This window comes from Podarcis melisellensis, assembly GCF_964234715.1.
Source record: "Podarcis melisellensis genome assembly, chromosome: 18".
Lineage (NCBI taxonomy): Eukaryota > Metazoa > Chordata > Lepidosauria > Squamata > Lacertidae > Podarcis > Podarcis melisellensis.
In genome coordinates this window covers 2,760,019-2,776,992 of record NC_138536.1, presented here as the reverse complement: position 1 = coordinate 2,776,992, position 16,974 = coordinate 2,760,019, and the positions used below count along the sequence as shown (strand labels likewise).

At 48.1% G+C, this 16,974-nt stretch overlaps 1 protein-coding gene across 3 annotated transcripts in view; it reads right to left on the bottom strand.

Annotated features, from left to right (window-relative positions):
* The window catches only part of ARHGAP45 (Rho GTPase activating protein 45), a 51,872-nt gene that overhangs the window by 16,408 nt on the left and 18,490 nt on the right, over positions 1-16,974 (bottom strand). For 2 of the 3 annotated variants that reach the window (XM_081895413.1, XM_081895412.1), the window contains exons 6-16: positions 16,833-16,911; positions 14,629-14,766; positions 12,854-12,918; positions 12,100-12,210; positions 10,845-10,925; positions 9,110-9,298; positions 6,879-7,016; positions 4,371-4,561; positions 2,383-2,525; positions 524-613; positions 205-294 (exon numbers count right to left, since the gene is read on the bottom strand). In XM_081895413.1, coding sequence (XP_081751539.1) covers positions 205-294; positions 524-613; positions 2,383-2,525; positions 4,371-4,561; positions 6,879-7,016; positions 9,110-9,298; positions 10,845-10,925; positions 12,100-12,210; positions 12,854-12,918; positions 14,629-14,766; positions 16,833-16,911 — 1,315 coding nt within the window. The remainder of the gene's footprint in view (positions 1-204; positions 295-523; positions 614-2,382; positions 2,526-4,370; positions 4,562-6,878; positions 7,017-9,109; positions 9,299-10,844; positions 10,926-12,099; positions 12,211-12,853; positions 12,919-14,628; positions 14,767-16,832; positions 16,912-16,974) is intronic. The other variant, XM_081895414.1, reaches the window with a different exon arrangement.

Genomic DNA, 16,974 nt, shown 5'->3' with positions numbered 1-16,974 from the left:
TACAAAGGCTCTATTGTATTGTACATATTCTATCACTAGCAGGCAATCCCTGACTCTTGCAGTCCCTTCTTCCACTCTGCTGCGTCTCTTGTCCTCAGGACCACCAGATATCTTCCTCGCCCCCTTCCACGCCGGACCCCCCACCCCACCCCTCGGCTAACAACAGGCTGCACGTCCGGCCCCTGCTCCCTCCCCAGGACGTACTTTGCTCAAAGGAAGGCGAATTCCCGTCCGACTCGTCTCCGGGAGACGTCCCATTACTCGGCACCGCCTGGGGCTTCTGGGGGAAACCACCTACCCGAGAAGGAAACCCAATGTCAGGAGAGGAGATCAAGGACAACTTTTGCATGGTGCGCACACTCGCACCCGGCTCTCTTTATGTCCTACCCGGGCACAAGGAAGGGGCAGGGTCTGGGGAGAAGGGGCATGGCCGACGGAGATCCCCAAGAGCCAGGGAGGTGGATGGTTCAATCCCACCCAACTTGTGGGCCACGGGGTCCCGGCCAAGTCTTTGTGACGCTACCTGAGCTCGCGGTGGGACCGGATTCGAGGCTGCCCTTTGTCTCCGCAATAGCCGTCGGCCACGATTTGTGTAGTTGGTGGCCCCGCCCACCTGAGGAGCCAATTACAGGGCAAGGTTTTGTTACTGGGTCGTTTTGAGTTTGGGCGCGGCGAAATTCCCTGCCTTTGCAACACTGTTCCCTTTCAGGAATTGGAAAGTTGGTGTGCATTATATATATATCATATCATGTGTATACCGTATTTTTTGCTCTATAAGACTCACTTTTCCCCTCCTAAAAAGCAAGGGGAAATGTGTGTGCGTCTCATGGAGCGAATGCAGGCTGCGCAGCTATCCCAGAAGCCAGAACAGCAAGAGGGATTGCTGCTTTTGCTGCGCAGCGATCCCTCTTGCTGTTCTGGATTCTGAGATTCAGAATATTTTTTTTCTTGTTTTCCTCCTCCTAAAACTAGGTGCGTCTTGTGGTCTGGTGCGTCTTATATATCTTATATATTTTATATATCTGGTGCGTCTTATATATCTTTACCCAAGTGTTTTAATGCTTGCCTATGTGTATTTTTCAAATAGTTTTTAAAAAAGATAATAATATTTTATTCTTTCTACAATATACAGTGGTACCTCGGTTCTCAAACACCTTGGTTCTCAAATGCCAAAAACCCAGAAGTGAGTGTTCCGGTTTTTGAACGTTTTTCGGAAGCCGAATGTCTGACGCGGCTGTTGGCTATTGTTTCCGGGGCACCTGCGCCAATCAGAAGCCGTGCCTCGGTTTCTGAACATTTCGGAAGTCAAACAGACTTCCGGAACGGATTAAGTTTGGCGCTTTTGCTATTTATTTTGCGTTTCTGAGGGTTTTTCGGTTCATTTGTTTTTGTGACTGTGTGGAACCCAGTTCAGCTACTGACTGACGGATTGTGCGACTGCGGAAATGGATAAAAGCCCCCCCTCCAAACATCGACTATCATCAGTGCAGGTAAAGAAAATAATTAAATTTTATCATCTTCAATCCTGTCTTATTTATTTTATCGCCTGTTCTTTTTCTGTTTCACAGCACTGAGATGCTTCTCTGGCTTTTTGTACGGCCGTAGTCAAAATTATCCAACCCCCTGTTGCAAATCGGGTTTATTATCAAGATTCGCAGACTTTCAGCTGTTTGCAAGGAACAAGTCAATTGAAATAGCTCAACACAACAGATCCTTGAAGCCTAGGTCACCCCCGAAATTCAGCTGAAAATGCTCCTTTTATTAAACAGCAGGAAGTCTGCAAATTCTGATAATAAACCTGATCCGCTGTGGGGGTTGGATAATTTTGGTTGTGACTGCACCTTGCTTTGGGGACGTGTTTGAGGAAGGCAGCTAGAATATAACCAACTTACCGTATTTTTTGCTCTATAAGACTCCCTTTTCCCCTCCTAAAAAGTAAGGGGAAATGTGTGTGCGTCTTATGGAGCGAATGCAGGCTGCGCAGCTATCCCAGAAGCCAGAACAGCAAGAGGGATTGCTGCTTTCGCTGCGCAGCGATCCCTCTTGCTGTTCTGGCTCCTGGGATTCAGAGTATTTTTTTACTTGTTTTCCTCCTCCAAAAACTAGGTGCCTCTTGTGGTCTGGTGCGTCTTATAGAGCGAAAAATACGGTATTTTATTTCTTTGGTTACTCGGAAATGCCTCTGAAGATTCAGGATTCCTTGCTTGCCATTTGCTCCCTGCAGATGTTGCAAAAGGCGGTAGACTGCCTGCAACCGTGGAAGCTCCGCTAAGTGGTTTTTTGCACGAGTTGCAATCTTGCCGAATTTGTCCTGACTGCAAAAAAATGAGGGTGTGTGTGTGTAGATTTTATCGAGGGCTGCGAGTGCGAAGGAAGACTCACCTCGCCGCTCGGGGTTGACCGGCCGGCTCTGCGCTCCATCGCCCTCCGAAACCGCTGCCTCTTTGCCGGACGCTTCAGATCCGCTCGCTGCCGGTAAATCGCTAGTGGTGAAGCTGCTTTTTCTCGCCCGGGCCAGAGGAGACCTGTGGGGGGACCAGAGACCCTCAGAAAGCTTGGATAAGGTAAAGGTAAAGGGACCCTGACCATTAGGTCCAGTCGTGGCCGACTCTGGGGTTGCGGCGCTCATCTCGCTTTACTGGCCGAGGGAGCCAGCCTACAGCTTCCGGGTCATGTGGCCAGCAGGACTAAGCCGCTTCTGGCGAACCAGAGCAGCGCACGGAAATGCCGTTTACCTTCCCGCCAGAGCGGTACCTATTGATCTACTTGCACTTTGACGTGCTTTCGAACTGCTAGGTTGGCAGGAGCAGGGACTGAGCAACGGGAGCTCACCCCGTCACCGCGGGGATTCGAACCACCAACCTTCTGATCGGCAAGTCCTAGGCTCTGTGGTTTAACCCACAGCGCCACCTCCATCCCAGCAGAAAGCTTGGAAGAGTCCGTCAAACCCGACCCGTTGCCGAAAGTGGCAGGACTCCCCACTTGGGGAGAAATTCTAGCCAGTATCATCTACAACTGATGGGCAGAAGCTTGCCAGAGCCTTCCTAGAATCACAGAATTGCAAAATTGGCTGGGACCCTGATAGTTATCTAGTCCAACCCCGTGCAAATCAGGAATCTTTTGCCCAATGTGGGATTCAAAACCACAACCCTGAGATGAAGGGCCTAGTGCTCTGCGGATGGAACTATTCCTGTACAATGTGGACCGGGCTTCAGTATATGGCAGCTCCCATGACCTTAGCTTCTCGGCTTGCAAGACGAACAGGAGATTTGCGTCTACCCAAAGAGCCTGACGACAAAGATTTAAACTGTCCATGGAGGCGCAGGTCAGTTCTGTGTCCATGGTAGCTCCGTCTGGTACGCAGGATTAGACCCTCCCTGCCCACAGACTGTCTGGCTAGAGTGGTGCATGCTCTGGTTATCTCCCGCTTAGACTGCTGCCATGCACTCTCCGTGGGGCTGCCTTTGAAGGTGATCTGGAAACTACAACTAATCCAGAATGCGGCAGCCAGACTGGGGACTGGGAGCGACCGCTGGGACCGCATAACACCGGTCCTGAAAGACCTACATTGGCTCCCAGGATGTTTCTGAGCACAATTCAAAGTGTTGGTGCTGACCTTGAAAGCCCTAAACGGCCCAGTATCCCTGAAGGAGCGTCTCCACCCCCATCATCCAGCCCTGATGCTTGAGGTCCAGCTCCGAGGGCCTTCTGGCCGTTCCCTCCCTGCAAGAAGTGAGGTTGCAGGGAACCAGGCAGAGGGGCTTCTCGGTGGTGGCGCCCACCTTGTGGAATGCCCTCCCACCAGATGTCAAGGAAATAAACAACTATCTGACTTTTAGAAGACATCTGAAGGCAGCCCTGTTTAGGGATGTTTTTAATGTTTGATGTTTTATTATGTTTTTAATATTCTTTCTGGAGCAGCGCAGAGTGGCTGGGAAACCCAGACAGATGGGTCATGTGCAAGCAATAAGTAATAATAATAGTTATTATTATTATTATTATTAATAATAAAGACTGCAGCTGCAAAGCTTAGCAATGCAAATCAGGCTCCCTGTTGTAGCAGAACACTCGCTCAGTATTTTAAAATCAGAACTGTAGAGTTGGAAGGGGACCTCGGGGGGTCATCCAGTCTGACCCCCTGCAAGGTTAGAATTTTTTTGCGCAAAACGGTTCTCGAACCCGTGACCATTAGATCAAGAGCCTGGCGTTCCATCTACCGAGCTATCTAACCTTCCCAGGAACGCCATGAGGGATTGAACCCGTTGCCTTCTACAGGCAGAGCAGTTGTTCTGCCTCTGACCTTCCCTGAGCACTTTCCCTCAGGAACTGGAAAAGGGGTAGGGGCAGGATTCGAACCCGGGATCACCCACCAGCTGTTGTTGGAGACGTAGGGCTCGAAGTCGTACTGGGTCTCGGGCTCGTCTCCCCGCTGCAGCTGCTTGACGTGTGAGGCGTACTGCTGGCCGGGGTCGTAGAGTTTGCTGCTCTCACACAGAGTCTGGAAGTAGACGGGCAGAGGGGCAGTCTGCATGTGCATAGATTGGAAGAAGGAGATGGTGGCCTGGAGATTGCGGGCGGAAAAAGCAGGGACACACGTCAGAGGAAAGGCAGCAGGAGGTCTGATCATAGCTGTCAACTTACAGATTTGAAAATAAGGGACCGGCAGCCTCAAAAATAAGGGATCAGCAGCCAAAATAAGGGATTTTCCGGGCATGTTCAATTTCTGAGCCTCTCCGAGCCAAAGGCAGAAAGCCCAGCCACAGCCAAACGAAGCCTCAAGCGGTGGTTCCCACAGCGCAGCAACCCGGCAAAGGGAATGCAGCAAGGAAAACCACCGTCACCTCTCCGCTGGGAAGCGCTGAGCAAAGGCGAGTCCCCAGGCAACGCGGCCGATTTGACTGGCACAAGGCATGCAAGCTCCACCCCCCAGTCGTTCTCAGACTCCTTATTGGGTGAGCAACGCAGCCCAGCAACACAGTTGGAGCCTCCCTCCTCCCTGGCCGGCAGGGAGGGAGGGAGAGGAGCTGCTTCCTTTGAAACCCAGGAAATTTAAGGGACATCATCAATAAGGGACAGCAGCGGGACACGGCGTTGGGTTAAGGGAGTTTCCCGCCAAATAAGGGACAGTTGACAGCTATCGGTCTGATCCATCACAGTGGCGTAGCAAGGGAACGGGGTGCCCGTGGGGACAGAGAACCATTGGGCCACCGAACTTCGACACCCGGCGCTATGCCGACACAGCTGTGTGCTTCTGTTGAGAACGAACCAGGAAGGGACCTCTCCAGAATGACTCTTTTCTTATCTCTGTGGTCACAATGGGCATGCGTACTCCGTCCGTCCCCCTCCCCTTCCCAAAGCCCCGGGCACTGGCAACCCACGATACGCCTCTGATCCGATCTGCCGCAGAATCGTTGGAAATGTAGATCTGCAAGTCGCCGGCTTTGCATAATTCAGGTTCCAGCAAAACGACAAATCAAATTTACCTTTCATCACCATCACCACCATTAGTACAGTGGTGCCCCACAAGACGAATGCCTCGCAAGATGGAAAACCCGCTAGACGAAAGGGTTTCCGTTTTGGAGGTGCTTCGCAAAACGAATTTCCTATAGGCTTGCTTCGCAAGATGAAAATGTCTTGCGAGTTCCTGCGGGGTTTTTTTCCTCCCCCCCCCTTTTCCCAAGCCGCTAAGCCGCTTATCAACTGATCCGCTAAGCCGCTTAACACCTGATCCGCTAAGCCGCTTAACAGCTGATCCGCTAAGCCGCTTAACAGCTGATCCGCTAAGCCGCTTAACAGCTGATCCGCTAAGCCGCTTAACAGCTGATCCCCTAAGCCGCTTAACAGCTGATCCACTAAGCCGCTTAACAGCTGATCCACTAAGCCGCTTATCAGCTGATCCGCTAAGCCGCTAATAGCGCTAATCCGCTAAGCCGCTAATGGGCTTGCTTCGCAAGACGAAAAAACCGCAAGACGAAGAGACTCGCGGAACGGATTCTTTTCGTCTTGCGAGGCACCACTTTATTATATATAATATACCCAACTGTGTCCCCAATGCCATACTTCTGTTAGAAGCTGGTGAATGCCCAATTTCATCTAAAGCGTGGTGGGCTGCCCTAAAACATTGGCTCAGCATTTCAGTGTTTGATCTAGGGAAGGGTTTGTACCAACACCTGACGAGCAAATGGCAGAAAACCTAATGGCTAAAAAAGCCACCTCTATCGGTCTGTCACCCCCCCAACTGTATTACCTGGGTTATGAAGGCGCCCAAAAGACGTTAAAGCAAAAATTATGGGATAATGCACACAGTGACTCTCGATCACACGCAGCCTGTAGTCCGCTGGCAGTCGGAGTACAATATGGGCCTGTCTTTAAGTTAACACCTTACATTAAAAACCTGACAGTACCAAACTATCGAAGGCTTTTCACCAAAGCCAGACTAAACGTCTTTCCTTCTGCAGTGTTGAGAGGAGTTCCCTACCAGGACAGACTTTGCTCGTGTGCTCAAGACATCGGTTGCATAAAACATATTTTGCTGCACTGTGCAAAATATGAGCAAGCCAGGGCTGAACTGATATTCCCCTTGCTGGTACCTTTCCCGGGAAAATCAGAGGCTCGCTATGTCAGGTTCCTATTGGAAGACCGGACAAACGCTAGAACGTTAGCAGTGGCGAAGTTTTTATCGGTGGTTGCAAGAACCAACGATCCCTATTATTCTGAACAAAATGCTTCTTTAACCTGGAGGAGGCCAAGGCTCACAGTGCGACCAAAGTTGGGCACGGACGCGTCTTGGTTGCGGTTTAAACGAAAAGCAAGTCGCTAGTCCTCTTGGTGGCAAAGAGATGTTTGGAAGCATGCCGCCGGGTGCTCGAGAGACCCACCGATTTGATGATCTGGTCGCTCTGCTTGACCACCTCGTGGAGCTGCCGCAGGGCGGTCACTTTTGTGTCCTCCAGCTCCTGTTTCTGCGTGTTGGCATCGGCGATGCACGTCCGGTAAGTCGCCATCGCCTCGTCGGCCTGGAGCGGGCAAGGAGAGTTAGCGTCGCCAAGAGAGGCAAGGGATGGGCAGCGAGGACAGGAGCCCCCTGTTATTTCAGCTCAAAAGGGGGTGACCCTAACGATTTAAGCTTCTGGTGCAAGTCCTCAACGAGGAAAGGATACAATGGTACCTTGGTGTTCAAACAACGCCTTGGTTCTCAAACAATGCCTTGGTTCTCAAACAATGCCTTGGTTCTCAAACTCCGAAAACCCGGAATTGTTCTGGTTTTTGAAGGAGTTTTGGAAGCCGAATGTCCGACGCGGCTGTCGGCTATTGTTTCTGGGGCGCCTGCACCAACCAGAAGCCGTGCCTTGGTTTCCGAACATTTCAGAAGTCAAATGGACTTTCGGAATGGATTACGTTTGGCGCTTGTTTTTGCTCTTTATTTTGCATTTTTGAGGATTTTTCGGTTCATTTGTTTTTGTGACGGTGTGGAACCCAGTCCAGCTACTGGTTGATAGATTGTGTGACTGGGGAAATGGATAAAAGCCCCACATCCAAACAATGACTATCATCAGTGCAGGCAAGAATTTTTTTAAACATTTTTTTAATCATCTACAATACTGCCTTATCTACTTTATAGTACAGTACATTGATGATTAATTTCATTTTATGGATCAGTGGTCTCGGTAGCTAGTAAAATCCATGTTCAATTGCTGTTTTAGGGGATGTTTTTAAAAGTCTGGAATGGATTAATCCATTTTGTGTGACTTTCTATGGGAAAGCGTGCTTTGGTTTTGGAACGCTTTGGTTTTGGAACGGATTAAGTTTGAGAACCAAGGTGCCACTGTATAATGTTTCGAGTTGAGAACAGAAGAGCCCGCCGTCCAATGGAATATGCAGAAATGGTGAAACTTACCAGAACAATAAGAAATCAAACTGTTTATAAAAGAACGGAAATGGCTTATCAAATATTTACAGAAAAATTGGATAAAAACATTAGCAGGATTATCATAATAACCTGCAGTTTTCATAAGAGCATATATTTACAGCAGATGATTAAATGAGCAGCTGAAACGAATTTGGATATTACAAATTTTAAGGAACCGCAGAAAGAGCAGGGACGAAAGTCAGGTTTTGAAATGACAAATAGATTGTAAAACTAATGAAATGCATAGACTTGAAAAGTATAAATGAAAACTTTCCTTTAAAATCTGTGCCCAGGGCAGCTGTTTACCAGCTCCATCTGGTACGCAGGATGAGACCTTCCCTGCCCACGGACTGTCTGGCCAGAGTGGTGCATGCTCTGGTTATCTCCTGCTTGGACTACTGCCATGCGCTCTCCGTGGTGCTACCTTGGAAGGTGACCCGGAAGCTGCAATTTATCCAGAACGCGGCAGCCAGACTGGGGACTGGGAGCGGCCGCCGAGACCACATAACACCGGTCTTGAAAGACCTACATTGGCTCCCAGGACATTTCCGAGCACAATTCAAAGTGTTGGTGCTGACCTTTAAAGTCCTAAATGGCCCAGTATACCTGAAGGAGTGTCTCCACCCCCATCGTTCTGCCCGGACACCTGGGTCCAGTGCTGAGGGCCTACATTGGCTCCCAGGACGTTTCCGAGCACAATTCAAAGTGTTGGTGCTGACCTTGAAAGCCCTAAATGGCGCAGAATCCCTGAAGGAGCGTCTCCACCCCCATCGTCCAGCCTGGACACCTGGGTCCATCTCCCGAGGGCCTTCTGGCAGTTCCCTCCCTGCGAGAAGCGAGGTTACAGGGAACCAGGCAGAGGGCCTTCTCAGTGGTGGCGCCCGCCCTGTGGAACGCCCTCCCACCAGATGTCAAAGAGAACAACAACTACCAGACTTTTAGAAGACATCTGACGGCAGCCCTGTTTAAGGGAGCTTTTAATGTTTGACGTATTACAGTATTTTAATATTTTTTGGGGAAGCCGCCCAGAGTGGCGGGGTATAAATAATAAAATTATTATTATAAAAGAAAAAAGGAACGCAGGTTCCCGTCTTTGTGGTTCTGAAGGACGGCAACTTGGACCTTTGGCCGCCAGTTTTTCCTGCACAGATTTGGGGACCCTCATTTCAAGGGTCCATTTCCCCCCACTTTCTGACCCACCTTGTTCCTGGCTTCCTCCTCTAGTCGCCTCTTCTTGTCGAGGGCTTTAGTGGCCGCAGTGCTGCCGCCCGCGCTGGACCCCAGCTGCTCCTCTTCCGCTTTCACCATCACATGCTTGGCCTTTTCGGACTCTTCCGAGCGCTGCATGTACATCTGGCGGGCTTTTCTGAGGTTGCTCTCCGCCTCTTGCTATTGGGAGGGGGCCACACAAGTTAAGACCCTGCCTGGGACTGGCAGAAATGACTGGCAGAATCTGAGACCAGGGAGAAGAGTCGGCGGAAGAGGATTGGAAGAAATTTAAAGACTATTTACAGAAATATTGCAAAATTAATGAATGTTAGAATGATGTTGGATAGAAATTAAGTGGTTTCCAGCTGTACTGCTTTAAGAGAATATGAAAAAAAAGGTTTAGAAATAGGTTAAAATTTATTGATAAGGATTTGCTGAACTAACAATTTGAACTGGAATACAAAAAAGGGAGGTATGAGGAGGTCTGGGAAATAAGTTAATGAAAAATAAGAAATGGAAACCTTGTGTGTTTTTAAATTTATTTTTGTATTTTTGTATTTCTGTTATTCTTTTTTCTTTTTTCTTTTTATTGTACTATTATTGGAAACTTTAATAAATATTCTCTCACAAGTTAAGACCCTGCCTTGCTTCCCAAAAACATGCTATCCCAAACAAATCTCGTTTCATTTTCTTTTCTTTTTTAAAAAAATAATTTTTATTATGTTTCTTACAAATATAACACATAGAAAAACAGATGGGGAAAACAAAAGAAAAAAGACACGATCACAAATATAAACAAAAAATAAAATAAAAAACAAGGTACCTAAATACCTGAGCAACTTAATCACCTAAGCAACACAAATTAATCAGTTATTTAGATTTCTAACCTCATAAACATATTTTGGCCTTCCTCTGAGTCCTCCCATCTGAATTTCCTTGTAATTAAAATGTAGCAGTTTTCTGGTATCATTTTTTAAAAACACAGTATTCCAATTAAAATAAAATTTCTTAGCTTTCCTCTAGGTTCTAAATCTTTTTTATTTAATTAACTCTTAATTTAATCCTAGGCCTATTCTGGTACTTTCAAGTAATTTCTAAGTTTTGATATCACAGTATTTATTCACACAGTCCTTAAATTTCTCCCACTCTTTTTGGCATTCCTCTTCTTTTTGGTCGCGGATTCTTCCAGTAAGGTCAGCCAGCTCCATATATTCCATCATTTTAAAATCTCATTTCATTTTCAGTAAAAATTATGAGATCGGAAGAATATAAATAAATTATTATTAATAATATTCTTATTATTAAGAACTTGGTAAAATGTTGGTTGAATGAGGAAACTGTCAGGTGAATTTGCATCTGGTTAACTGACCAAACCCGGAGACTGCTCACTAATGGTTTCTCACCATTGTGAGAAAAAGTGGTAACGTTGTTCAATGCCACTCAGATGTGAATTTATTTTCTTCTATTCTGTCTGCAGCATCTTGAATTGATGCATACTCTTGTTTCGGGCCATCCTACCTACGCAGCCCGTTTAAAAGCACCTGGGTTCACCCAAAGAAGGGGGGTTGCGATCTTAAGAGGACACAGCATTAAAGGAAAGTGGATCAGGGAGGGAGGAGGAAAAATCAAAACTCGGACACCATGCATTTGGAGTTGGAAGGTCTATGGGCAACCCCCTGCAATGGGGGAATCGCAGCTAAATGCCCCCCGAGCCCCAGATCCTCACCAGTTTCCGCTGAGCCCGGTGCCATTGCTCCTTGACCTCTTTCCGACGCTTTTCGTGCTCAAGGCGCCTGGTTGCCAACGGCTGAAGAGGAAAAATAACAGGGAGGGGTGAGGAGTGGCTAAGTCCTTTGGCTGTAACTGGGCGACTTCTGGATTTCAACGCTGCGATACAGTGGTACCTTGGTTCTCAAACGCCTTGGTACCCAAATGACTTGGTTCCCAAACACCGAAAACCCAGACGGTCTGGTTTTTGAACATTTTCCGGAAGCCAAACGTCCGATGCGGCTGTCGGCTATTGTTTTTGGGGTGCCTGCATCCAACGGAAGCCGCGCCTTGGATTCTGAACATTTTGGAAGTCAAACGGACTTCCGGAACGGATTACGTTTGGCGCTTTTGTTTTTGCTATTTATTTTGCATTTCTGTTTTTGAGGCTTTTTGGTTCATTTGTTTTTGTGACTGTGTGGAACCCAGTTCAGCTACTGATTAATTGATTGATTGAGTAAAGGTAAAGGGACCCCTGACCATTAGGTCCAGTCGTGGCCGACTCTGGGGTTGCGGCGCTCATCTCGCTTTACTGGCTGAGGGAGCCGGCGTACAGCTTCGGGGTCATGTGGCCAGCAGGACTAAGCCGCTTCTGGCGAACCAGAGCAGCGCACGGAAATGCCGTTTCCCTTCCTGCTGGAGCGGTACCTATTTATCTGCTTGCACTTTCACGTGCTTTCGAACTGCTAGGTTGGCAGGAGCAGGGACCGAGCAACGGGCGCTCACCCCGTCGTTGCGGGGATTCGAACCGCCGACCTTCTGATCAGCAAGTCCTAGGTTCTGTGGTTTAACCCACAGTGGCTAAAGGTAAAGGGACCCCTGACCATTAGGTCCAGTCGTGACTGACTCTGGGGTTGCGGCGCTCATCTCGCTTTATTGGCCGAGGGAGCCGGCATACAGCTTCCGGGTCATGTGGCCAGCAGGACTAAGCCACTTCTGGCAAACCAGAGCAGCACACGGAAACACCGTTTACCTTCCCACTGGAGTGGTACCTATTTATCTACTTGCACTTTGACGTGCTTTCGAACTGCTAGGTTGGCAGGAGCAGGGACCGAGCAACGGGAGCTCACCCCGTCATTGCGGGGATTCGAACCGCCAACCTTCTGATTGGCAAGTCCTAGGCTCTGTGATAGATTAGCTGATAGGTAAATCCGTCGCTGCCGCCACATCTGAAAGAACAGGGAACGTGCTTTTTCCCCCAGCTCCCCTCTTACCTGCAGGAATGTTTCTGACCGCAAGGTGATAGCCGCTTGCTGCGAGTTGACCCCGAACTCGGCGTCTTGCTCCAGCGCCAGGGAGTAGATGGAGAAAAAGGGCATGAAAGGCTGAGAAGCAGGAAAAACGCGGGGTCAGTTTGTACAAGGAGCGAAAAAAGGCAGACAAAACATCTCTCATCTCTCCTCTTTTCCAGGCTAAACATGCCCAACTTTCCCCCAAGCCGTTGACAAAATAAAGGAAAGTGTTATGTATTCAGTGGTCTCTGTTGGCCTGAGTTCGAGTCTGGACGAAGGATTCTGAGCTCCTGATTCGGTACATGACGTCCAATCACAGGACATGTCAGGATTTGGGCCTCTGCCATTGGCCCTTGAACTCCCGAGTTGTGATTGGCAGATTGGGAATTTAGATAGCCAATCGCGTTGGGAGTGGCCCCGGCTTCCAGAAAGGTATATAAACAGTTGCTACACTTCAGTTGATTTCCAAAGACGCATTTTGCGCCGGATCGAGGAAGCAAAGTTGGGTAAATTTACAGCCAGGATTATTCCAACAGGAGCATGAGCAAAATACCCAGTCCGTGGGTATTTTGGAAGAAATTTGGAACGTGGAATTATCGCAAGAAGTCTGCTTCCCCAGCCCTCAAACCCAAAAGAAAAGGTTGAGCTTTGGAGGAAAGGTGAGATAACAGGTATAAAAAATAAATAAATTCAGAAAGGGCTACACTCTAACCGCATTATGGGATGATGGTCTTACCTCCTGACTGATGGTCTGTTTGCAGGAATTTACCATTTTCTGAAGACCCTTGGCAAACTCAATTTCTGGGCAGAGAGAGGAAAAAGAGAGTGTATTTTTTAAAAATAAAAGAGTATATTTTTTAAAAAAAACCTTTCTTGCAAACTCTAGACTTCCCTTTCCTGTGTTATTGTTTCAGACTAGCACCTGGGAGTCTAATATTCTTTTTTAATAATTGTCAGAAAAGGATGGCAGATTCTGTTGATGGATTGTGCCAAATTGGCAAATAATGACCGGGGGAATCAGAAATTAGGAAGGTCAAAATAAGGAATGGGAGAAATTTATAATTTATCTTTAAAAAACAACAACACCCATTGCAAACAGTTAAAACTGTTAGCAGGACTGGAATAACACTTGTAGGTTAATGGTGAATTTTGGGCAGAATGGAGATGTAAAAGATTTGGGCCGGATTTCGGTTGGATGAGGCCCTCAGCTCCTGAAGGTCATGGGGCCCTTTATATGTCCAGCTGTCCTTTGTCAACAACAAATTGTCGCTGGTTTTGTGTGTGGAATGTATGCTATATGGCAATTGATGGACCTCATAGGTATCTCAAGCCATTTGCCCATGTTGCTGTGCAACCAGTCCATGCAGAAAGTAGGCACCCTATATATAGAAAGGAGCAAACCAGGGATATTTTAGGGAGCAGGTGGGGCCCGTTGACTTACATCAGTGATGGCCAAACTTGGCCCTCCAGCTGTTTTGGGACGACAACTCCCATCATCCCTAGCTAACAGGACCAGTGGTCAGGGGTGATGGGAATTGTAGTCCCGAAAGAGCCAAGTTTGGCCACCACTGACTTACATCAGAGGAGCCTACACAACACAAAACACTGTTGCCGGATGTAGCTTTTACTTTATTTGTTTTTTATCTTCTATTTTGGAAATGTGCATTCAGGTTTTTTTCTTCCTTTAATTTTTTTTGGGGCCCCCAAGAGAGCGGGGCCCTAAGCTAGAGCTTGTTTAGTTTATACAGTGGTACCTCGGGTTACATACGCTTCAGGTTACAGACTCCGCTAACCCAGAAATAGTACCTCGGGTTAAGAACTTTGCTTCAGGATGAGAACAGAAATCGTGCTCCGGCGGCGCGGCTACAGTGGGAGGCCCCATTAGCTAAAGTGGTGCTTCAGGTTAAGAACAGTTTCGGGTTAAGAAGGGACCTCCGGAACGAATTAAGTACTTAACCCGAGGTACCACTGTAGTAAAAGCTCTGGTTTTCCCCGTAGTGATGTATGGAAGTGAGAGCTGGACCATCAAGAAGGCTGATCGCCAAAGAATGGATGCTTTTGAATTCTGGTGCTGGAGGAGACTCTTGAGAGTCCCATGGACTGCAAGAAGATCCAACCTCTCCATTATGAGGGAAATCAGCCCTGAGTGCTCACTGGAAGGACAGATCTTGAAGCTGAGGCTCCAAGATTTTGGCCACCTCATGAGAAGAGAAGACTTCCTGGAAAAGACCCTGATGCTGGGAAAGATGGAGGGCACAAGGAGAAGGGGACGACAGAAGGGGACGACAGAAGACGAGATGGTGGGACAGTGCTCTCAAAGCGACCAGCATGAGTTTGACCAAACTGCAGGAGGCAGTGGAAGACAGGAGGGCCTGGCGTGCTCTGGTCCAGGGGGTCACGAAGAGTTGGACACAACTGGACAACAACAACCACTGTAGTAAATATCCAGCACTGTCCACAACAGAGCGGAAGAAATCCCTGCCAGTTCCCTCCCTCCCTCGCCCTGCTCACCTAGGGTGGTCCTTTTCTCCAGGTAATACATCAGGTCCTTCATATACTTGGAGACGTTCTTGGCATAATGTAGAGCTGCTTCTACCCCTCCCTCGCACCTTTGCAGGAGGACGTCCACCTCTTCGGCCGACAGACGGACTGGGGAGAGAAAGAGAAGGGAGGCACGAGACGTAAGAAGCGGCTACCTGCAGGATCTAGGCCATGAGCCCATCTATAGTCTCTTTTTCGTAATTATTTTATTAGATTTTCCACAATTACAACAAAAACCGCAAAGCAGAATGACACACAAAAACAGAAAAGAACAGAAAAATATATCAATGAATGGAAAAAGGAACAATAAACAGATAAACAACGACAACAAACTTAATTCCAACCTTTTAAACATCTTAGCTGACTTCCTCTAGTCCCTCCCTTCTGAGTTTCCTTGTAGCTTTCCAATATCATCATTAAACTAAAACAATTCCCAGTTATAATCCATTTTATTCACTTTTCTTAATATTCTAAATCCCAGTTATTTAAATATAATTTAGTTTAATCCTAAGCCTATTTGTTTCTTTCAAGTGATTTCTAATTTTTTTGTATTACAAGATTTAGTCAAATAGTCCTTAAATTTCCTCCAGTCCTCTTGAAACTCCTTTCTGGTCGTGGATTCTTTCAGTCAAGTCAACTAGCTCTGAAAAATCCATCTATATTCTCGCAGGAGCCCCTAAGAACCCAAGAATCCAGATAGACTGGCTTGGGAGCTGGAGGTTCCACGAGAACACACAAAAGATCCTGTCTACTTCCAACAACCTCCAACTATGGCTGTATCTGGTCCCTGAAGGACCAGGTGTGCAGCCTGGGGGTCATTTTGGACTCACAGCTGTCCATGGAGGCACAGGTCAATTCTGTGTCCAGAGGAGCTCCATCTAGTATGCAGGATGAGACCCTCCCTGCCTGCAGTCTGTCTAGCCAGAGTGCCGCATGCTCTGGTTATCTCCCGCTTGGACCACAGCCATGCGCTCTCCGTGGGGCTACCTTGGAAGGTGACCCGGAAACTACAACTAATCCAGAATGCGGCAGCCAGACTGAGGGCTGGGAGCGGAGACCATATCACGCCGGTCTTGAAGGACCTACATTGGCTCCCAGGATGTTTCCGAGCGCAATTCAAAGTGTTGGTGCTGACCTTGAAAGCCCTAAATGGCCCAGTATCCCTGAAGGAGCGTCTCCACCCGCATCGTCCACCCCGGACACCTGGGTCCATCTCCCAAGGGCCTTCTGGCAGTTCCCTCCCTGCGAGAAGCGAGGTTACAGGGAACCAGGCAGAGGGCCTTCTCGGTGGTGGCGCCCGCCCTCTGGAACACCCTCCAGTCAGATGTCAAGGAAATAAACAGCTATCTGACTTTTAGAAGACATCTGAAGGCAGCCCTGTTCAGGGAAGTTTTTAATATTTTATCATGTTTTTGATATTCTGTTGGGAATCGCCCAGAGTGGCTGGGAAAACCCGGCCAGACGAGCAGGGTGTGTGTGTGTGTGTGTGTGTGTGTGTGTGTAGTTTTTATTATTATTGTTGTTGTTGTTGTTATTGTCTCAATATACTGTTTAGATTAAGAGGACCTGCTTCCGAGCTTCCCAGAAGGAGATCTTGTTTCTGGTTTCCCCAGGGTAAATTTCTTAAGGAAATAATTTTAGCATGGCGGGGCAATGCTCCGGAACTCCAGCATGCTATCGCTCACAAAAGGAGCCTGACGTTCGATTACAGTGGTGCCCCGCAAGACGAACGCCTCGCAAGACGGAAAACCCGCTAGACGAAAGGGTTTTCCGTTTTGGAGGCGCTTCGCAAAATGAATTTCCCTATGGGCTTGCTTTGCAAGACAAAAATGTCTTGCGAGTTCCTGCGGGTTTTTCCTCCCTTCTCCCCCCCTTTTTCTAAGCCGCTAAGCCGCTTATCAGCTGATCCGCTAAGCTGATAAGCCGCTAAAAGCCGCTAATAGCGCTAATCCGCTAAGCTGTCAATGGGCTTGCTTCGCAAGACGGAAAAAACCGCTATACGAAGAGCCTCACGGAACGGATTAATTTCGTCTTGCGAGGCACCACTGTATCTATGGCCCTATCAAGGTCCCATTCGTGGGGGGTTGGATCCATGCGCAAACATTAATGAAAAAGTGTGTATTAGTGAAAACGGCAGGCCAGGCCAGAAAGCCACGAGGGAGACTCGCACTTACTCGAGGTGAAACCTTCCATGCCGTCTGAGAGCCCTTCGCCACCTTGGCCAGGAATTCCCCCGTAGAGATTTTCCATCGACTGGGGGCGAGAAAACGTCGTTAGTCAAACAAGCGAGGAATTTCCAACCACGCAAAAATCAGA